This window comes from Rhinatrema bivittatum, chromosome 6 (genome assembly GCF_901001135.1).
Source record: "Rhinatrema bivittatum chromosome 6, aRhiBiv1.1, whole genome shotgun sequence".
In the NCBI taxonomy this organism is placed as follows: Eukaryota; Metazoa; Chordata; class Amphibia; order Gymnophiona; family Rhinatrematidae; genus Rhinatrema; species Rhinatrema bivittatum.
The window spans coordinates 221,071,094-221,095,206 of NC_042620.1; the positions used below are offsets into that span (position 1 = coordinate 221,071,094).

Below are 24,113 nucleotides of genomic sequence, written 5' to 3' on the forward strand. Positions count from 1 at the left end.
AAAGTTAACCAGATAATTTGTCCTGAATATTCAGTGGGATGATATTCAGCTTCTTGCCGTTCCCCTGTGTCTGTCATCAGACTTAATGTAGTTGTTGCTCTGCCTTCAGTTATTCAGCTCCTTCTCTCTGGAATACCATCCCTTTTGAGTTGAGGGCAGAGCTTAATTATCCAAGATTGCAGAAGAGCGTCAAAGCTTGATTTTATATGCAACATTTTGACTTTTAAACTGCCTATTATGGTTTTGCTTTTATTGTTTTTGATGCTAAGTTAATTTTATTTTTAGTTAGTTATGTTTTATTTACATTTTATTGATGTATGATATGTTTTTATGTAGTTGTATGCATATAGAATATATATTTTTTGTTTGTACAACACTAATATTGTATTGAAAAGTATTTAATCAAATCAAACTAAACTAATTGACATAGATAATTAAATATTTGGACTTTGATTCAAACTATGTGGTGGATACATGACTGCATAAAGAGGTTTTACTTATTGGAAAGACCTGACATGTCCTATGAGATGAACTCAGATTTTTCCAGCAAATGCCATACTGGGTCAGACCAAGGGTCCATCAAGCCCAGCATCCTGTTTCCAACAGTGGCCAATCCAGGTCATAGAACCTGGCAAGTACCCAAAAACTAAGTCTTTCCATACTACTGTTGCTAGTAATAGCAGTGGCTATTTTCTAAGTCAAATTAATTAATAGCAGGTAATGGACTTCTCCTCCAAGAACATATCCAATCCTTTTTTAAACACAGCTACACTAACTGCACTATCCACATCTTCTGGCAACAAATTCCAGAGTTTAATTGTGCGTTGAGTGAAAAAGAACTTTCTCCGATTAGTCTTAAATGTGCCACATGCTAACTTCAAGGAGTGCCCCCTAGTTTTTCTATTAGCCGAAAGAGTAAATAACCGATTCACATTAACCCATTCTAAACCTCATGATTTCAAACACCTCTATCATATCCCCCCTCAGCCATCTCTTCTCCAAGCTGAAAAGTCCTAACCTCTTTAGTCTTTCCTCATAGGGGGGGGGGGGGGGGCTGTTCCATTCCCTTTATCATTTTGGTCACCCTTCTCTGTACCTTCTCCATCGCGACCAGAATTGTACACAGTATTCAAGGTACGGTCTCACCATGGAGTGATACAGAAGCATTATGACATTTTCTGTTTTATTCACCATTCCCTTTCTAATAATTCCCAACATTCTGTTTGCTTTTTTGACTGCGGCAGCACACTGAACCAATGATTTCAATGTGTTATCCACTATGACGCCTAGATCTCTTTCTTTGGTGGTAGCTCCTAATATGGAACCTAACATTGTGTAACTACAACATGGGTTGTTTTTCCCTATATGCATCACCTTGCACTTATCCACATTAAATTTCATCAGCCATTTGGATGCCCAATTTTCCAGTCTTAGAAGGTCTTCCTGCAATTTATCACAATCTGCTTGTGATTTAACTACTCTGAACAATTTTGTATCATCTGCAAATTTGATTACCTCACTCGTATTTCTTTCCAGATCATTTATAAATATATTGAAAAATATGGGTCCCAATACAGATCCCTGAGGCACGCCACTGGCCACTCCCTTCCACTGAGAAAATTGTCCATTTATTCCTACTCTTTGTTTTCTGTCTTTTAGCTAGTTTGTGATCCAGGAAAGGACATCGCCACCTATCCCATGACTTTTTACTTTTCCTAGAAGCCTCTCATGAGAAACTTTGTCAAACAATATACTGGCTATATGCATTAACTCCCAATAGCCTGATTTAAGATATTATTCAAAAGATATTAATAACAGAAAACAGACATTATTAAGGTGGACTTGGGAAAATCCACTGCTTAGCCCTGGGATAAGCAAAATGGAATCTTTCAGCCTACTGGGATCCTGCCAAGTACTTGTGACCTGGATTGGCCACTGTTGGAAACAAAAAATGACAGGAGTCCTGTGGTATCTCATAGTCCAGTGGTTCTCAACCTTTTTCCCATGGTGACACACCTGACAGATCACGCTCACATCTGTGACACACTGATCATTACAATTCATGGCGGAAATAAAAAAATAAAGGCCCAGTATTATTTTTATTGTTAAGAATGACACAAGGGAAGGATAAGTACTCTGAACAGAAATTGCATAAACATCCCATACCAAAACAGCACCAATTTCCAGCACTCAAACTTATAAGGCAAAACTGAAAATATTACACCAGGCCGTAAAACTCCAATATTCCACTTATTAGGAAAACGGACCAAGCCAGGCTGCTATAGAGTCCTACACAGAAATTACAAGCCAGCAGAATACCTCACCTCAGACACATGTTCAGATCCTCTCCTAACAAAGAATAAAGTATAAATAGAAACATGCCAATGAAAACTGAACTGGAAACCACAACAAGCCAGAGATTCTGTGTGCAGTGTAACAAAAGAAAAAGAGAAACATCACCATTCCTCAAAACAAATCAAGAAATATAAAATCAATAGCAGTAAAACCAGCTGAAATATCCAATAATTAAAAACTCATACCAAAAATTTCTAAAGACCAATAATATATTTCCAAATAGCAGGCACAAAGACCCAATAATGAAAAATAATGATAAAAAAAATGCTTTACTCTGCATAACTGGGAACGTTTGATATCCAGGTGCCCTGAGATTGTTTTGAGTTAGCAGGAGGGATGGTTTGCTTGCAACTTTCTCCTCTCTGTCACACACAAGCTCTCTCTCTCTCACTGGCTCTCATTCACGCACATTTACACATGCTTTTTCTCTCTCACTTATATTCGCTCTTAATCACACATTTACACACATGCTGTCTATTCACACATACACAGGCTTTCAATCACACACTTATATACATGCTGTGTCTTTCACTCACACACATAGACTCTCATTCACACACTTACAAACATGATCTCTCTCTTTCTCTCACTTACACACAGGCTCTCGATCACATACTCTCTCACCTACACAGGTTCTCAGTCACACACAAACACACATGCCCTTAATCGTACATACACATGATCTCTCTCACACATACAGGTTCTCAGTCATACACTTACATTCATGCTCTCTCTCTCACACACAAAGGATCTCAATCACACACGTATTCTCTTTTACATAAACAGGTTTTCAATCACACATTTACATATACAGGCTCTGTCACTCACATACATACATGCTGTCTCTCTCTCTCTCTCACACACAGGATCTCAAACACATATGATTGCATGCTTGCTCACTCTCTCCCCCACCTAACTAGTGGCAGCAGCAGCCTCCTCCCCTTCCAGTCCTCGCGGCCTCGAGAAAGGACTCCCCATCTGCCACGGGGGCTGACTTTGCTCCTCTTGTGTTCTGTGCCGCGCTGCTCATTCTTAAGGCTGCGCCCTTCTTCTTCGGGATACACTGCTAGCACTAGCATGGTCTCTTCTTCCCGCGCACGTGGCCACTGTGTTCCACTTCCTCTTCCGGACCACTGGGGGCAGGAAGAAGAGTCCATGCTAGTGCCGCTGACTCCAGCTCTCCTACTGCATTCCGCCCGGGCGGAGGATGAATTCCTATTTCGCTGGGGCAGGGGGAGCTCTGGGCCAGCACGGGACTGGGAAGTGTAGCGACTCACCTGTGTGTGCTTCGGGACACACCGGTTGAGAACCACCGTTATAGACTAATCAGTTTATTGATGCATGAGCTTTCAAGGACAGTGTCTACTTCGTCAGATGCATGATGTGATATACAGGAGATGGATAAAAGAGAAGGCATGGATTAGGCAGTACATGGTGAGGAATTAATGTTATTAGCATTATAGTATAGCCTACTGACAACTGAGGTAAGTGTGAAGAGACAAAGTGATCTGATAACAGTTAAGTTCTTAGATCAGTGGTTCTCAACCCTGTCCTGGGGACCCCCCCCAGCCAGTCAGGTTTTCAGGCTATCCACAATGAATATGCATGAGAGAAAATTTGCATGTTATGGAGGCAGTGTATGCAAATTTTCTCTCATGCATATTCATTATGGATAGCCTGAAAACCCGACTGGCTGGGGGGGGGGGTCCCCAGGACAGGGTTGAGAACCACTGTCTTAGATAGTTGTAGCGAGTCATGAAGCCATTATCTCTTTTCAGACTTAGGTTGATAGTGTTAAGTGTTAATTTTTTTGGATGAGTTCCAATTCAGCAGTTTCATATTGGAGTGTTCCTTTGAAGCTCTTATATAGGAATATGGCAACCTTAAGGTAAGGTAAAGAATGTCCTGGAAGGGTGAAATGTTTTCCTATTGCTTTCTGGATGTTGTCATTTCTAATGTCCGATTTAGGTCCATTTATTCTTTTCCTTAGGGATTGACCAGGCTTGATGGACCTTTGGTCTGACCCAGCAACGTAAATCTTATGTTCTTAAGCTTAACGACTATTTGGGTAATAGATCTGCAAAACTCAAGAGAAAAGGATTCTAAGAAAGTACCTTGTAGAAGGGAGGTAAAAAATAAAAAGCAACATGTCAACATGGAGAGCAAACGGTTAGCTATAGAGAACTACACCGAACGGCCTTACGTAAAGAATGTTCAAATATGCACCAATCTCTACAGACGCTCAAAGAAATATGAGAAGGAAACAGGTACATGAGTGTAATATAAAAGGATAATCTAGGGTTACTCATTCCCAATTACATTTTCTGGAGGCTGAGATAGTTAAGATTACAGCAATAAAGATCTAAGGTCAATGAAGCTCATTTCTCAGTTATAAACAATCAGTAAGTATTGCACCATTAAAAATTACCATCCTATAGTAAATATGATTACCTTTGATCCCCACAAAATTGGTAACTTTGCTTGAAATATTTCCATGCTATTGGCCTGTGCTGCTGCTTTAGACAGCCATACATTCTTATCAGTCTTTACATGAAATACATTTTGACTAAAGATTGGTACAATGTAGTGACTATGGTACAAAGTTGCTTGAGCAATATGGATGATGTGAGTACAGTAGAAACATTTTCTAAAGAAGATAATTCATTACGATCAACCTGGTATTATGATCTTATGTCATATTCCAACAGAAATATAATTGTGACTTTCATTCTTCTATAGAAGCTTGGCTTGCTGTATTTCAGGAAGATCTAAAATCATGGTATGGATCTTCATATTTAATGCGTACCAGAGTATTTTTCTAGAAAAGGCATATGTCAGCACCAGACTAAAGACACTAAAATATATTTTCAAGTTACAGCAACTTTAGGACAATTTTTAATTAAGCTGTGAAACAAAAGCCATTTTCCAACTAAATTATGACTTTGTTCATTACCTGGCCATAAATATCAAAACCTGTTGGATTATCACACACAATTTTAATTACATTAACATTAAATCCTAATTAAACAATGAGGCAATATACAATCTGCCAGTGAACCATATGCACAAGCAAAACACATTTCAATAAAATGTCACTTTATGTTGCATTTTAATTACCTTTGTTTTTATTAAATATCAAACAACGCAGCACCTCTGTAGGTCAGCGCAAGCTACTTTTTCTCTAATAAAGAACATATTAGGAATGGAAAGTGGTACTTGGTTTGCTGAACATCTGCTGCTCTATCACATATCGTTACACTTGTATTTGATTTTCCACACTGAAAATTGTTTGCACCTGTCTACACTCCAAAGCCTTTTGCAGCTTTGCATATACAGCGTATCATTAACACTTACTGTCGGTGCACTTTGCTAAACAAAGCTTCACAACTGAATTGGTGCTGCTATTCATGTCAGGAATGGTATTTTCTGTCATTCATCAATGTTGTGGTACCCAATTTCTGGTATCAAGCCATAGTTGGAATGACTAAGCACCATCACCCACATGTTCAAAATTTTGAATAGTAAATATCTGGAAGCTCATCTATAACCCTTGCTTGCCTTACATCACACATGTATAACTTTATTATTAATGGCACCCAGTGCCAGGACTGGGGTGGGGTGAGGGGGGAGACATGAGAGGCAGCTGCCCTGGGTATCAGGCACAAGGGAGCATCATCAGCAGGGCTTTTACCTATAAGCATAGCAGGGGACCCACTGCACGAGCGCACAGTAGCATGACTTCCTTATTCACAACTATGGTACACCAGAGTTCTATGCCGGAGACCCTTCAAATGGCCACAATTATAGTTTTGCCAAAACCTGGAAGGGATCCCACAGACACTTCGGCCTATAGACTGATTTCTTTACTCAATGTAGATATTAAGATATATGCCAAGGTGCTGGCCAATTGACTGGCAGATATTCTTCCAACCTTGGTATCACCAGGTCAGGCTGGGTTTGTGAAAGGGAGGCGATCAAGTATAAATATTAGATGTATTGCTGCATCTCTGTCATCAACACAAATTTGTGGACCCCATCCTAGTGGGGTTCGACACAGAGAAGGTATTTGACAGAGTCTCTTAGCCCTTTCTTTTGTTTGTGTTAGATAAGCTGGGATTCTTGGGCTTCTATCTATAGGCTATCCAGGTATTACATTCTAATCCCGGGGCAAGGGTTATTGAGGGAACATATTCTACTGGCGTCAAAGCTCTGTGAAACTTTATTAGTGTCTGATAGTAAAGCACACAACTTAAATAATATCCAAGAAAACTTTTACTAGTTGAATGCCTTCATCACAATGATTATACTGGAGTAGGCTCCTAGATCCCCTTATTAAAATGATTTTATGAAAAAATATCTGGGTAAGCAGAGCTGGAAATTAGTAACACTGCCATAAATACATAATTACATTTTCAGTAATGCAAATTTTGTGTAGATAGAACAAATGATATAGGAGGATAATTGAATCCTTAGAAGAGTTTTTTCCTTCAAGAAATTAGGTGTGAATCCCACTTGTGACAAAGTAACTGTGACGCAGTGCCCCAATTTTCCCCCTTACATCTGTGCAGAACTAGGCTAGATGCCTAGTCCACCTTAATTCCCCTAAAGAGAGAGAGTTCTGTGGCTGGGGCCCAGCAGGGTAGGAATAAGAGTTGGGACCCAGATGGCTTAGTCAGCCCAGACCCAGGTCCTCCAGGAGGAAGGCAGCTCCTGTAGAATAATGCTGTCCAAACAGTGAGCTGTAAAGGAAGCTGTGAGCATTGAGAGTACGCTGTTCTGAAGTTACAGTCTACTAATGTTTGTTTGGTGAAGAAATAAAACAAAAATAAAGTAGTTTGAAAAGGCTGGAGTCAGTCCAGATTTGTGCCTCCTACACCAAGGGATCACCACTCAGGTCCTACATATGGCGTCATGCATGGGATTTTTTTTCTAAAGCTCTGTACAGAGAAAAAGCCCAAAGCCTCCAGAGGGAAGGAAGAAAAGTTGTGTGTGTGTGTGTGTGTGTGTATCGTGCTAAAAGTTTGGAAACTAAGCAGTCTGCAGAAAAGTATCTGTGTAAATTACAGACTTGTGAAGAGAACCTGTGATTGTAAAACAAAGTACAGAACATAGGGGGCCTGTGGCTCTAAACCTAGGTACAGAGCACAGGGTTTCACACAGCATAGAGACCTGTGAACTGGTATGGTTCAGAAAGTGGCACTGAAGGGAAAAAAGAAACTGTTTAAAATTTTCAAATAGCAAAGAAACTGTTTCATGACTCTGGTTGCAGGGACAACTAGAAGGTGGTAAGGCTTAAACTGGCTAAAAAGAGAAGCTTTGCTGGAGAAAGGGAATAAAGTGTGAGCAAATTAATGCTGGTTATGCATGGTTTGTTTGTTTTTTTGGTTTTTTTTTACCTTTTTGCCTGTGGAAAAGAAATGGAAGTGAAATAATGATGCAGCAAGGATGTGCTGAACAGGTGTGGCCCTGGAAAAGCTACCAGAGTGGGCTGTGAGTACTGTGAATGGGAACAGGGCAGGGCCCTCTTCCAGCAAGTAAGCTTCCAGCAAGTTAAGAGTGCAGCCATAAGAAAATCCGGAGTGGAGGAGTCAGGGTACTGCAGCAACAGGTGAAGGAAAAGCAGCCAGAGGGCTGGAAGAAAGGAATAGCCGTAAACTTCTTTGTAGTGAGAATTCCCCAGTCCCAGGAGCTGGGTCAGAAAGGAGGTCCTGAGACTTGAGATTTGGCAACTGGATAGGCCTGTCAGAGTAATGGAGGGAGGGAACCCACTCCCAAGAGTGCAGGCCAGACAACAGAGAGAATGCCTAGAGTGGCTGGACAAGGAGTACCATCAGTTCATGGAGGTACTGGACGAGTTGCTGGCAGAGATGTCCAGCAAACTGGTCAAGTTATAGCAATAGCCTGAGAGGGGCACTGCAGGAAGGCCTGAGGTTGGTACTACAGGAGGTCCTGACGAAGACCCTGTAGGGTGCCCAAACACTACTGGAGAGTCGAGAAAATGCTCCTGTGAGAAGCCCAGAAAGGGGGGCTATGAAGAACCCTGAGGGAAGAGTCAGCGTGTTGCCCTGGGGAGGGCAACACGCTGCTCAGAAAGAGGCAGTATTGAGAAGCCTGAATTTGGTGCTACAAGAGGTCCTGAGGAAGTCACTGTAGGGTGCCCAAACAATGGAGGAGTCAGTGGAGTTCCTAGCGAAAGGGAGCTCAGAGAAGCCAATGCGTGGCAGTGAGAGGAGCCAGAGACTGGCATGGGCAAGTGGCCAGAGAGCTGCTGAGAGGAATGTTGAAGAGGAGGCACCAGTCGTTGGGAAGCAACAACAGAGGATACAAAGGAAACAAACACTGGAGGGCCCCACAGCCAGTCCACAACTTTCTGCCATACTGTAGTGCAGTCTGAGGTAACCCTGGTAGGTGGGAGTGAGCATAACCCTAGAACACCAAGCCTAACTGGCAGGAGGCTAGATAACAGGGGGTGGGGATGTGACACACTTCCATGGATGGGATGCAGGGGGCGTGAATACATTCGGACCAATGGGTCCAAGCTGAGGGGGGTATATGATGCAGCTCCCCTATTTTCTTCCTTAAACCTGTGCAGGACCATACTAGATGTCTGGTCCACCTTAATTCCTCTAAAGAGAGAGAGCTCTATGGGCAGGGCCCAGCAGGGAAGGAATAAGAGTTGGGATCCAGGTGGTTTAAATCAGACCAGGCCCAGGTCTCCAGGAGGAAGGCAGCTCCTGAAGAATAATGCTGTCCAAACACTGAGCTGTAAAGTAAGCTGTGAGTACTGAGTGAAGCTGCAAGTTATGAGCATTGAGGGTATACTGTTCTGAAATGACATGGTCTACTAATGTTTGTTTGGTTGAAGCTGTAAAAAAGATAAAGTGTTTTGAAAATGTTGGAGTCAGTCTAGATTTGTGCCTCAGGCAAGGGATTGCCGCTCGTGTCCCACATTGACACAAACTGGTATTGAAAGGGGATCATCCAGTGACCATCATACTGTGTGGTTCAATGTAAAGAATGGATGAGTAGCAAACTATACTATAAGAGTCCTAAATTTCATGAGGATAGACTATGAAAATGAATGATTATCTTAAAGAAGCCCTGTCAGACTTGCAAAACTTCAAGTCCACAACATTGTTAAAATGGGGGAAACCCTTAAGGAAAGGCTAGAAGGCTAGCATATTGGGCTAAACTAAAAGGAGCTATAACAAGGCCAACAAAATCTTCATGTTAGGAAAGTAAAAGCAAGAGAGGAAAAAGAATAATAATTTTTCAAAGAGGTGGCTGAAAATTAAAGGCACAACGATCAGTATTCAAAAAATACACAAGATTTCAAAACAAAGAACATAGGGAAGAATATCTGGTAAAGCCAAAAGCAGCAAGGAAGATAGTTAGGACAGAAAAGGCAAAAGAGGAAGAAAGGATAGCTAAAATGTTAAAGCAAGGTGAGACTTTTTTCATCTGTTAGTGAAAGGAGGAAATGTAGAGCTGGTATTGTTAAAACAGAAATAAAAATGGCCTACATCGTGGGTAAGAAGGAAAACACTGAAATGAAATACTTTTGTTCAGTTCAATGAAGAAGGGACTGGAGAAGGACCACGGATTGCTGACAGTAATATATATATTAGTTTGGTAGATACCATACTATTGACAGAATGTTTGTATGGCACTAGAAAAACTGAAAATGGACAAAGCTATTAGAACCTGGATGTGATACATCCTGGGACATTGCGGAAGCTCAGAGAGATTCCAATGAGTTCATTAAAGGATCTCATCTTTGGAGATGGAAGCTGTTCCATGGGACTGCAGAAGAGTAGATGCTTCTCTCTCCCCCTCCCTTCATAAAACTGACAGAGAGAAAGTTGAAAACTACAGGTTGGTTAATCTTACCTCAATGTAAGGAACATTTATTGAAAAAAAACGTAATAAAGTACCTAGAATCCAGCAAGTTTTAGGATTGGAGGGAGAATGGATTTACCAAAAGAAGATTGTGTCAAACACATAACGCATGCGATAATAATGCTAGCACATGGCTATGTTATCTTCTCCTAGCTTGATGGTACCCTGTTATAGAGTCCATCAAGCTAGGATGAGAGAACATAGTAGAAATGTCATCTCTGTGAGACTTTCCTCACTCGAAATGATGTCAAATCTTCACATAGGTGTACTGTGCTGTTTGTACGTCTCACTCTACATGAGAAACTGGCCCCTAAACCAACACCTCACGTCAAGCTATTAGATGGCCCTCCTATAGAGATATAAATATGAAGGCCTTATAGATAGGCGCGCTCTCTCTCTCTCAGCGTAAGATGTGAAAATAGGAATTATTGTGGGGTGTGATAAGTTTACCGCACCATGCGATACTACCAATGTGAAGCTGTATGTTATCGCATGGTGCGGTAATTCTAAAATTTCCCTAAACCGCCCCCTTCTTCTTATTGCGGGCATTAACACATTTTGATGAATCTAGGGGCCAATTTGTCTTTCAAATTCTTTGGCAATAGCAATATGGTTTAATTCTGCATGCTTCCTGGGGCATACAAATGGTCTATATCTAGAGATATTTGACCTCTAAATGTTTCTCATATTGAAAGAACAATGTTTGGCCAAGTGAAGGTAATATTTAGCATGGTCCTGTGAAAATGTACTGTTCCATGATTGTTTTGAAAACCTTCAAATTTAGCTGAATATAGGCCGATAATTTTACAGTTTAAAATTGATTTTTTAAATTGCAATCTAAGGTCCCTTATGCCCAAAACTAACAGAGGAAATAGGTATGCAATTTTTATTACGTCTGCAACTGTATCAAAGAATTCACACATCATAAACCACAACAGTGAATATGAGTAGACTGTGAAGTCAGTGGGTTGATATATATAGTTTTATTGTAAAAATAAAGCTTGCAGGATATAAGGTCTTACAAAATACAATATGAACATTTCATTAAGCTCTGCTGTCCAGATCTTGTGTAACTTTTTACAGCAAACACTGACCTTGAAATATACTATGAAAATCACAATACATCCAGGCAGAAATACCAATGTGTAAACATGAAAATACATTCATATGGTATTGCATATACATTTGACACTTATCCAAATATATTTTTAGAAGCTATACAAATTAGATAAATTTGAATTATATATGGATTCTGTTGTCAACAGCTATTTTTTCATTCTAAGTTGAACTATAAAATTTTTTTTTGCACACTATGTAGGAAATTTTCAAACGTTTATACATGTAAATGGACTGTGTGCGTAAATGGGCTTTTTAAAATTGATACCTTTATGAGCGTAACTCCTTTGAAAATTCACTGTATAGGCTGAATTTTCAAAAAAGCTTTCACAAGCATAAATGTACTTTAGAAAATTGCTACAATATATGCTACTTTTACATGCATAACTTTTGAAAATTACCTCCTATAAGCAGCCTTGAGAACTATAGGGCTGGTTGCATATATTCCTGTTCAAACCAGTCATGGTTTCTTCCTGTTAGTTTTATATAGTTCACACAATCCCTACAGATGTGAGAGAATGAAACAAAACTATATTTTTATGGGACAAACTAAAGGGATTTTAGTGGCTAGAGGGGGTAAGGAGAAATCCATAAACTGAGATCCCTGGAGTACAGTATGCAAACTGGATGGACCAACTGGTCCTTATCTGTTGACATGTGTTACTATAAGTATCTTAACTGTTTGCTAAGTTTAAAGATTATGCATAACTACATGCAAAAATTGTTCAACTATAGATGTCAATTCCTTCACCTCATTTATAAGGGAACAAAAAACGTCATCTAATGGATATGTAATTTCCCTAACTATGTGTATATGAACATGCGTGTATACAGTAAACGTCCAGCATAGGAAATGGTCCATGCAGATTAATCAAATATCCTGGTCATCAGAAAGCCCCCTGCTTCCTGCTGTAGGCTGCAAGGAAAAGGAGGAGGGGAAAGAAAACTACTGTGCTCCCCTAATGTCAATTAGCATTCTGTTTAAACCTTCTTGGCAGGAGTAAAAAAAGAAAAAAAAGCCCATGGCTAGATGCCAGTTAGTTGAGCTTTCTGGTTGGCTGAGTCCCAGATAACGTTTTTTGTTGTTTTTTTTACTGTATATACGTACACACACACCCTCATATAAAACATTGATATTTTAGTCTCATGACCCAGTAATGACTTCATATGTCAAAACTGGCACAGCTATACCCAAGGTCACCTATACAACACAAACAAAATTATTTTCCCCACAAGATTTCACAGAACGTGGATATAATGGCTTTCAGTTCATAAGTTTCTGATATTTTAATAGTATAGGTGACCACATGAACATTCATAACAAGACACACAGAATATCAATTAGCATTAATATACTAAGAATATAAAGCAACCAAATATGCCACAATCATAACACATCCAGCTGGCCATAAACGTATATATATTATCACCTTCAAAAGGAAAAGGAAAAAGCAACATTTATATTACTCAAAATGCTCCAATACACTGAAACAAAGATTTGCTTTAGGTCAACTAAAGAGACAACAACAGAGATTCACAAGTCTCAAAAATATTACTTACTTGCCTTTGTATGTGCATCCTCTTATATATATATATATGTAGGATATTTTCTAATTTATTTTTTATTAATGGACAATTTAAATACAATAAAAGATAAACAATACTTACTTTCAGAAACAAGACAAGACTAAGAATAAGTAAGTAATATACAAAATAAGAAAACCCTCAAAAAACGTATGCTTGCCTAAGTGGATGCAATAATGAACGTGTGTGTATTTTATACCAAAGCAGATGCAGAGCATGTATGTGTCTCTTCACTCCCCCCAACCTGACCCCCATCCTCTTTTCACACTGATAAAAGTACACACACCATGTATTTTTACCCACACTGGGCTGGGAGTAGGGACAATATTCAATCTGTTTTCTCAAGTAAAAACATTTGATTACTAGTTCCACAAGTCCATAATATAAGAGCAAGATAACAATACATATAAACCAAAAGCAAGTACATTAGAACAGAAAATCACAGTTTCTTAACAAAATAAACTGTACATAAATTTAACAATTTGTCATTCTTAACCTCTATGACTCAGATGAATAATCAATCCATCATGCAGGATTCCTCATTGTGGTAAGGAAGACATGTTTTAAGCTGCTCAGGATCAAAATACATATAAATAACATTTTTATGATTAACAACATTTTGCTGAGCAAAAAAAGGGAAAATAGTTCCAATATTTGAAGCTTCAGCCCTGAAAGATAAATTTCTTCCCATGATCCCGTGTAAAATGTGCTATATCTGGAAACATTCTCACATTGAAGGTTAAGAATTTTTTTTATATTTTTTCCCAAAAACAAACTTTCACAGTGGCTTCCTTGTCAGATCAAAGTATCATTTCTGCTACCAAAGTGGCTATAGCAGGAGCTACTACAGACAAACTCATATCAGAAACTTTCAAACTGATTTTAATAATTTTAGAAACATACATATCAAGACCAAAATTACCTGTCTTGCTTCTATTCTCCATTATAGCCTTTCATTCAAGAATATGAAATACCTTAATAAAAAGAGACATTTAAAAAAAAATAAAATGTCAAGTCAATATCAACAGACAGGTCAGGGAGAGTAATGGAGTCCTACTTTGGAAAGTTAATCATCAAATAGTTATTCATCCCATATAGAGTGTAAACAATCATTCACATAGACCAGAGATATTTTCCTCAATCTTTTAATTGTTCCACAGAATTTTTAACTGTTTTCTTATTTAATTAATTCAGTTTTACTTGCTAAAATATCTAGTCCAGTAGCCCGCATGGCAACATAGGAATAGATTTTCAAAACGGTGTCTAACTGCAAAGATGTGCATATACTTTTAATTAGGCCTACACAAAACAAGCCGAGTTTCAAACACAAAGTTTGAACTGAAAATCAGATTATCAGGAAGCTAAATATACATGCATGCATTTAGGATTGAAATATGTGGGTATTAAGTTAGGTGCATTCGCAGCATGCCTTCTGTGTGTGTACCTTTTGAAAAAGTACATCTAATACATGCCATACAATGCTGGGGTTTTTTTTTTGTTTTTAACGCAGCCACATTTGTGCATATTATTAAAGTACACAAGTAATTTTAGGAAGCTGAAAACCAGTGGTGTGCAACTGAAAAATTTTCATTTGTTTCATTTTGTTTTTATTTCATTTTAATTTTAGTGTGCACTAAATCTTTTCTGTGCGTGCTAATTCAGTTTCGTGTCCACTAAAAAATTACCACTCACTAAATGAAACAAATGGTAGCGCATCCCCTACTGAAAATGCACTTAAGTGCAATCAGCCAATGTGCATGTGTAACTCCTTATTGTATGCATGCAGATCCTGTCTAAGCTTTTGAAAATGTACCTCATGATACCAGTGGGGCATATACAGTATAAACACTCGCATGAAACCGAATGAGTAATAATATGACATAAGAACCTTCATTACAGAGGAGCATCAGGAAGATGAACGGAGCTCAAATTTACAGTGAAATCAAACTTCCAGACAACTCAGCTAGCATTAGAGAGTTAACTGGGCCTTATTTGAAAAGGACTTTTCCCCCATTCTGAGCCTATGAAACAAACCTCAGTTGAATAAGGGATTGTAAGAGAGATACAAAGCATTATTATTCAAAGGTGTTAATAACGGCACAGGGAAGGGTAGATGTTTGAACAAGAAAATAAAAATACATAACTGGCAGGCAGGTGTTGTCATTCTTAACATTGTAATAAAAAGGGGTTAACAGGTTTGGCAGAAGAAACGCTCAGCAGCTCCCTGTTTCTAGAGGGAAACAATTTACACGTTAGAGAACAAACATCAGCCATAATTTTAGATTTAGAGAGAAAAGCGTGCAGAAGGACTAGGAACGCATAGGACAAACTCAGGCCAGCTGGAGACCAGTTCTATTTAATGTTTGAAGGTCAAGAACATCAAATTTACAAAAAAAAAACCCACACATACATACAAAAAAACCCCCTTCTCGTTCTTCAAAATAAACTTTAAAAAAAAATAAATGAAAATATCTTATTTTTTTGGAAGCTGGTTACTGCCATATAATTATTTCTAGAACCTTCACGCTCAGGTTAATTGAAGCCCTGAGTGCACTGTCATGTCACTTGAGCACTAGTTGTCCATGTACCTGAAAAGTCTAAATCGTGTCCAAGAAGCAAGCCTTTTTTCAGTAACAAGGAACCCCTCTGGAACAAAAGGTCACAAGATGAGGCTCAAAGGGGAATAGAACGCAGAAGCAGTTTGACAAAACTCTGCTTCACAGAATGAGTGGCGGACAGAAGGCAACAGCCTCCCAGTGGTGGTGAGGATTACTAAAATAATTCAGTAACGCATGGGATAAATACAGAGAATCCTTAGCTACATAGGAATGAAGGGCAATGAACTTGGGGGCTTAAGACAACACACAAAAAGGAAACTGGATGGACTTTACGGTCCTTTATCTACCGTCACATTCTGTTTCTATGCTTCTAAACTGTCAGCAAGTCATGTTATTAAGTCAAGTTGTTTAGAAGGTACAGCAGCTTTAAATAGGACACTAAGCTTAAGGAATTATAGTATTCAATACTGTATGTTTAGGCATCAATGGCTCAGTGATAAAACATCAAGGCAGATTTTTAAGCTGTTTAACATAGGTTTTCAATGTTATTTTAATTATAGCGTGATTACTAATCATGCTTTCTTTTAAATCCAAGTTGCAGAAATCAGCAACAAAATATAAGAATTCCCCAGGCAGCAAGGAGGAAGAAAAGAGGTTCACAATAACCTGAGTGGAAGGCCTCTCTCCTTAAGCCTTGTCATAGTCAGCGCTCTACATGAAGGTATGAAACAAGGCACCCTCCTCCCAGTGTAGGTAAAGAACTACAGTGAGCTTTTGTGCCTTGACAGCAGGATGCACCTCCCAATAATGTTCATTAGCCACTGGCAGTGTTACCATTAAGGGAGGGCTCAGCTCATGCCTCTCCGAGAGATTTCTGTAGTATACCTCAGCTACTCCCAAGTCTCAGAGAGCCTGAGGAACAGGAAAGGCAGCTGCAACCCAATCGCCCTCCCTTACACTGTGAATTGCTAACCAGGGGCCCTGCAGGCGCGTACCACAAAATGACTTTTTATTAAAATTAACTAAGTCCATAATCCTTCTGTTTTCTGATCTGGAAAATACACAGGAAATAGACAACTGCCTCACAGAGAACACAAGGACCTGAAACGTAGGTAGAGGGAATGCTGGGAAAGCAGACAGTCATCCACTGCAAAATGGCAACTCACAAAGTTTCCACAGAGACTTTAGTATAAAGACAAGGACTGGAAGCCGGTCTTTTCTTTAGTTTTCTAATTGTTCTATTGGCATTACAGTGTTACTGTATGGACTCAGGAGTTTGCAGGTTTGGTCTTTACTTTTGTTCTCACACTATTCAGTGGTAGTGTCTCCAGCTGCGCCGTCGCCACACTCCCCTGCACCGTCGCCGCACTCCCCTGCACCGTCTGCGCCGTCGCCGCACTCCCCTGCGCCGTCGCCACATTCCCCTGTACTTTCTTCTTCAGCAGCTGTCTCTGCTTTCATCTCAGAGGAACTATTGAACCCAGTGTCCTGTGACTGAGTGTCCTCACCATCAAAGACAATATCTTCCGGGTTGGGAGCAGGCGGGCAGAATTCCTCTTTTGGATACAGCTGACTAAAAATGGACTCTGCCTATTCAGAAAAACACACATAATTACCTTAGAAAATAATTTTAAAGACTTTCTATAAACCTCATATTGAACTTATTCAACAGCAGGTGTTCACTAACAGTTTAATTAAGGTGACAATTTGTCATTAAGTACTTTGAAAAGAGTGATGCATGCTGGGCTCTGGAGACAGCTATGATCTGTGGCCTCTGGTCAAGGACTATTTCTGTAATAGCTGGGTGACATCAGGGAGAAGAGGGTTAAAGAAGGGGGGAAACCCATATGGCTATCAACAAAGGCTCATGGCATCCTAGTTCCAAGAGGAGTCAATTACGATTGAGTTGGAAGCCTAAAGCAGCACAAGGGAGCTCCTGGGCAAAAAGTTACAAAACCAACATCTTGAACAGCATAAGCTGAAAAAATGTGGATTACAAATACATTTGCATAAATAAAATGTTTAAATAAAACAAACATCTCTAACAGTCAAGGAGAAGCTGGATTCCTTCACTTATTTCTTGATTTATTGGATGAAACATTTTCTGCCAAGCTTGTTTCCTTGCTTTTCCTCCATTCTAAATGATTGAAACAACCTTGTATGTGCTCCCTGTATCTTCCTCGTTTTCTTTCACATTCCCTTCAATATACGAGCCTAAGTTAACTGCCAAGAGTTTACGAATTGAGCAGGATACAAATATTTAAATAATAAAATAACTACAGCAGTCTCTTGTGAACCAAGGGAAGTAGGCTACAGTTTCCTAAAACACAACTGAACACCTCCGGCAGGCCCCATTATTAACAGCAACTCCTGGAAAGTAAGAGCAGCCAGAATCTCTCTTTCGCTCACCTGCTTAACTGCATGCTCATTTCTTAAATGAGGATCTGGCCCAGAGCAGACATACACATTAGAAGGTAAACCTTCATAGGAAACCCTGTCTATTCCTGTCGAGTTTCTCATATTGAAATACAAAGCCCACAGTACTCTTGGCTTTTCCAGTTCTTTTCCTTCCTCAGACTCTGAATAGAAAAAAAAAGAAGTTTTAATTAGTTATTCAATGGTATAGGAGCCTATGCAATAAAAGGCACATTAAAGTAGTCTGTACATTCAATCCTTGACCCCCACGATGCAGTTCAGAGGGATGGGGGGGCTGGTTTTGACTGGGGGAAGGGGAACCAGCCTTGATGAGGACATTTGGAGGTTGTAGGATAGGACTGAGGAAATGAAGTTCTCCAAGCTAACTGGCTCTTTCACTTTGGGCCGGTTAGATTTAGAGATGTAGCTGGACCTTTTTTTTTTTTTTTTTTAACTCTATTTATCATTTTTAAATATTAACGAGTTAAGCCAACTTGACAAAAAATAGTACATTAGAGATCAGATCACATAAGGAAAAAAAAAGTATAAAGAAAATATGAGATCTCAAAGTACTCTGTCAGACCACAAGAGGGAGGAGATCCAATAGAAATTGAGAGGAAATATAATCAAAATGAAAAAAACCCAAAAACAAATGCCAAGGAAAGGAATCTTAAAAATAAATAAATAAATAGAAGTCAGAGATTTTTAGCTGGATGTTAGAGGCGCAGTATCCTCTCTGCATCTATCATTAAGAAAAACATTTAATTGAGAGGGATCAAAGAAACAGATTTAACTCCCTGAAATTTAACAACACATTTACAGGGAAAATACTAGCAGAACAAAGCCTCCAGATAGCTGGACCTTTTCAGCCTTAGCTTGCGTGTTAAATATTTAATACCTGCTCCAAAGCAGATGTTCGATTTTAGATCTTTGTAGACATGCACAAAATAGTGCATGGAGGACAACATGCCACTTTTTCATGCATACATGCTAAAGCCTAATTTCCATATGACATTTCCTTATTTAAATACTATTATGAGCTAATTTTAACACAGTCTCACAAATATATTGCGGAAATAGTTTACCATGAATGCTAAGCTGTTAATGCATTCCATGCTATTTTTTGTGTATGCTAAAAAGGCTTTAGTGTGCAAGCTACGCATGCCTGGATTTAGGCATAGGCAATTGCCTAGGGTGTCAAATACCCAGGCCAACAGGAGTACAACTGTGCCAAGGAGGAACTGTTCCAGTAGTCCACTTCAAAGGGGTGCTGCTACGACACTCTGGAGAGGGACTTCACCCACTATCTGAACTCAAAGTCTTCTACTCCCCCCTACTATTCAATTCTGCTTATGGGTGCCCAAATCCTAAATTCAGTCCTGAAGCTAAGCTTTAGTGCACATACTCCATAGTACCTTACAAATGTACCTACTGGCATGAAATTATAGCACTGACAGTATCACATGATTTTGTGACAGGAAATAAAGTGTACTTATTGTAAACGTTTTCCTATCATAACATTTCTAGACAGATTTTTCATTTGTTTTATATTTCCAATGTAACAAACTCTAATTGGCTACTGCTGCTTTATACCTGTTGGTAAAAGTGAGCAAGATGCTTTTAATGCTTGTGCTAAAAAAAATTCTTTATCCTGACATATTCCACATCCCCAAATATTTGTTCAAGGTGGATTACAGTTTAAAATATTTTATCATTTAAAACATTACACAATATTAATTAGCAAGCTTCATGAAAATGCTTCGTTAGAAAATAGCATTTTTTCCTGAAATCCTTAATGTCTTTTTTTTTTTAATGTATATCTATAGGGAAACTGTTCCATAACATAGGACAGCATATAAAAACATACAGTTACAAGTAGACTGCATCACTGGACACAGTGGTGGGATTGTCAATCGATTATTTCCTGCAGAAAGTAATGTAGTACCAGGTACATAAGGTTAAACAGTGATGGCTAATATACACTGTCTATGAATTCAGCAGTTTATGACCATAATTTGCACTTTAATATTTTTATATTCTAATGCATTTGCATTATGTAACATTGGAGAATTGCTTTCTTCCTAGACATCACACACCACCATTATTTTTTGATTAGCTGACTTCACTGTCTCAAAGTCACCACTATAATACTCTTGTGTAGCTTTTCTCTAATAAACTGATAATGGGGGTTACTGGGTTTAAAGTTTTACTAACACATTAGGTCTCTACTGTTTTTGGCTAAGTGATGGGATTCTAAACTTTAATCCTGTAAATGCCATGCATACTGGCAAATCAGATTTAAAATTGTGCTTGTTGACCAACTAAACAGTCATCTTCCATCTTCAAATTAACCAGTGACCTGTGAGAAGATCAGCATCTAAAGATTTTCATTTTCTGAATTCTTATTCCCAAGTTGCACAGCTAATTTAATTACTCAAAAATATGCCCTTCGTCCTCAACTCAGAAAACTATTCACATTCTAAATCTTTCTAAAAAGCATTCCAACATGAAACTATATTGCTATACATAATTAGAAATTGTATTGTACTTTGGCAGTAAATGGATACTAACTATATTTTATAATTGAAATCAAATTCCTATTTGCCCTGTTTGCTAGACCAAATATTTTTTTTTCTTTGCTTGCATACCTTTAGGAAAAAGTTAATATTTATTTAGTGAGAAAACAGACAATTTCACATTCAGAATACAGCAGCATGCTCTTGCCAACTGGTGAAATTATTATAGGATTAAACCAATTAGATTTTTTTTTGTTTTAAATATAAAATAAAACCATTGTACTTCATGCAGAATATTGCATACCATATTGGATAATACAGTGTCAATAAACAATTCAACCATTTTAGAGTACTTCTTCCAACAATATACTAAAAATTAATGATATACACATGGTCCATATTTTCATGCTGAAATGCAAAAACATAATTATTGCCCACTCTCATGATCAAAGGGTTCTGTCCAGAGCAGAAACAGCAAGCATCAATAAGTGCTTCCTTTATATTTAAAAAATAATTATTTTTGTACTCGCTAGAGGAGAAATAAAACCTTACTTAGAGCTAAAGAACGCCAATGGCATCGTAAAAAATCCCCGACACTAAAAATGCTTACTATCGAACCTAAGACAATACAATAGAGAAATTAATAAAGCCAAGAGAACATACTTTGCCAAGAAAATTGCAGATGCAAAGGGTAATCCTAGTACATTGTTTAACATTGTAAAATCTCTCAGTACATTAAATACATCAAATGCTATTATTGATGGTTCTAATATGTGTAATAAAACCGCTACATATTTCAAATCTAAGGTTGACACCATTTCCAAAGAATTTCTTCATTTACCTCATCCCATTTTCAAACCTCCTTTCGCTGCTGTTAACTGGTCTGACTTCATGCCAGTATCAGAATCAACCATTATTAATATTATTCAAAAACAGAACATTTCTAATTCTCCTTTAAACCCCTGTTCTGGCTCATTATTTAAATCTTTGGGCCCTTTAGTCAGCAGCTTGCTATGTAATCTGGTTAATCAATCTCTCAATGAAGGTTTCTTTCCGGACAGCTTGAAACAAACTGCTATCTTACCCATTCCAAAGAACAAATCTAAAAACTTTTCAGATGTTACTAATCTCAGACCAATTGCCCTCCTACCTTCTTTAACTAAACCGATAGAATCGGTAGTCTTACACCAACTTTCAGATTTCCTAGCTGACCATGATATATTGCACCCAGGTCAGCATGGCTTTCGTAAGGGCCACTCAACAGAAACCCTGCTCCTTTCTTGCTTTGACACCTTACATCGTGGCTTTGATGCTAATATTGACTTCATACTAGTTTGTTTAGATATTTCAGCAGCATTTGATACGCTAGACCATCAAATTCTCTTATCAGGTTTGCATTCTTTAGGCATTACGGATACAGTGCTAAAATGGTTTCATTCGTACTTAGCCAATCGTTCTCAGCAAATGTTTTTGCTAAATCATTCATCAGACCAGTATTCAGTTTCTACAGGTGTTCAAGGGTCCTCACTATCCCCGATTCTTTTTAACATAAACCTTCTAACCCTTGTGTCACATTCTTGCTGCTCTAAATATACAATTCCGCATTTATGCGGATGATATCCAATTCTTTGTCCCCTATAAAAATTCACGGCCAGATACTTTGTCAACTATCACACTTTATTTATCTACTATTAGTACTTGGCTTTCCCATAATAGATTAAAATTGAACCCTGCTAAAACTGAACTACTGTACTTAACATCTGTATCCTGTTTCACAATCGGCCCTCCCTCCCACCTATTTTTCAATGGTACTTCCATTCCGATTCAAAATAATGTCACTAGTTTAGGAGTGATCATCAATTCTGATTTATTCATGACAAAACACATTTCTACGGTCATTAAAAAAATCTTTCTTCAAACTTCATCTTTTGAAACGTTTACGTCTTCTGTTATTTCCACATGATTTTCGTACAGTATTGCAATCATTAATATTTTCAGGTTTAGACTACTGCAATGCCCTCTACACTGGCTTGCCAGACTCCTCAATACATCCACTACACTTAGTGCAAAACTCAGCAGCTAGAATTCTTGTTGGTTCATCTCACAGACATCATATCTCACCTATACTTTGCTCCCTTCACTGGCTTCCGATAAAATTTTGAATTATGTATAAAGTTTTAACAATTATTCACACTCTCATCCATAATATTTCTTCTACTTGGCTTTGTACGACTCTACGCATTTATAAACCAGCTAGACAACTGCGATCTTTATTTAAAAAAAAAAAGCTTTTTCTGTAGCAGGTCCCTGCGCCTTTGGAACTCCCTACCGGAGTCCTTGCGACATATACTATCACTGCAACAATTTAAGAAATCCTTAAAAACTTATTTGTTCCAAAAAGCTTTCAGTACTTCCTCTTCAATAGGATCATTCACAATAAACTCATTCATAATTATCACCACAATTTTTTCCACCAGTTCATACCAATATTCCATCCCTGGTTTCTTTCCCTTTTTTTTCTTCCCCTCTTCTGCCTGCCCCTACCCTCTTTTTCCTTTTACACTATTTCCTAATTTCAACCTTAACAGTTAAGACTCCATATAATATCCGAGGCGCTCTTTGTCTGTTTGTTTATGAAATTGATGTGTTATAGATTTTTGTCTGATTATCATTTTTATTGATGAATTTTTATTTAAATTATGTATGTTTTAAATCTGTAAACCATTTTGACTAAATCTCTATTTTGTAAAGGCAGCATACAAACATTTTTAAATAAATAAATAAATATAATAAAAAGAAAAGAGAAACTGTCTTTAGTGGACAGTGGTGCATATACATTAACCTGTTAATTGCAACTAAGGATGTACCATGGAGAAAGAGTATGAATGATGCAAAATGCAGATTTAGACCCACAAAGCTGGTGTCCATAGTGGCAGCCCATGGTTGTTAGCAGCGTGTGTTGTGGGATAAGGAAATGATCTGGAGTATCAAAATTTAAAAAAATCAGCAACACGAGTAATGTTACCATAGTTGCACGCCTACTGAAAACTTCAGCCATTGATAATGGACACTAAAAGGTTCACGCCCCCTGTAAATTGGCATGGATGTTGTTGTTCCAAGTGGGTTAGAATGCTATTTACTGTTTGGTTTTATTCTCCTTTTTGGAAAAACAAATGCATCTCCTCTCCCTTTTGGCTTTCTACACTTTGGAACACCCTTTGAATTTTAAGTCCAGGTATTGTAGAAGTGCAGCGATTTAGAAACCTTTGCATTTTCCAAATTCCCTCAGTCTCCCCCCTCCAGCCTGATTGCTTATCCTTACAATCCTGCCCAAACTGAGCTCAGGACTCTCGCAGACATCAGCAGTGCTGTTACCAGAAGGCAGCGAGCATAGGGAATGGGTCAGGCAGTGGCCTTTTCTCACAGGTCCCTGTGTCCCTCCTCCCCTCAGGCTTCTGGTGTGGGAGGTGGAGGCTGTAAGGCTGACTCCGTTCCTGTTCTCACTGCCTTCTGGCAGCAGCTGAAGCCAGAGGGAGAGCTGAGATATGCAGGGGCAGAGGATGTGTGAAAGCTGGAGATATGATGGGGGTGGGAGGATTTTAGAAGTCCAAGCGGGGAATCTAAGATTTGCTGATAGATGAGCAGTGTAAGATTAATTAGAGAGAGGCAG

General features: G+C 38.6%; 1 protein-coding gene across 1 annotated transcript in view; it reads right to left on the reverse strand.

Annotated features, from left to right (window-relative positions):
• Window positions 1-11,221: 11,221 nt before the first annotated feature.
• The window catches only part of CHM (CHM Rab escort protein), a 343,986-nt gene continuing 331,094 nt past the window's right edge, over window positions 11,222-24,113 (reverse strand). The window contains exons 14-15 of the mRNA XM_029606587.1: window positions 17,922-18,091; window positions 11,222-17,102 (exon numbers count right to left, since the gene is read on the reverse strand). Coding sequence (XP_029462447.1) covers window positions 16,821-17,102; window positions 17,922-18,091 — 452 coding nt within the window. The 3' untranslated portion in view covers window positions 11,222-16,820. The remainder of the gene's footprint in view (window positions 17,103-17,921; window positions 18,092-24,113) is intronic.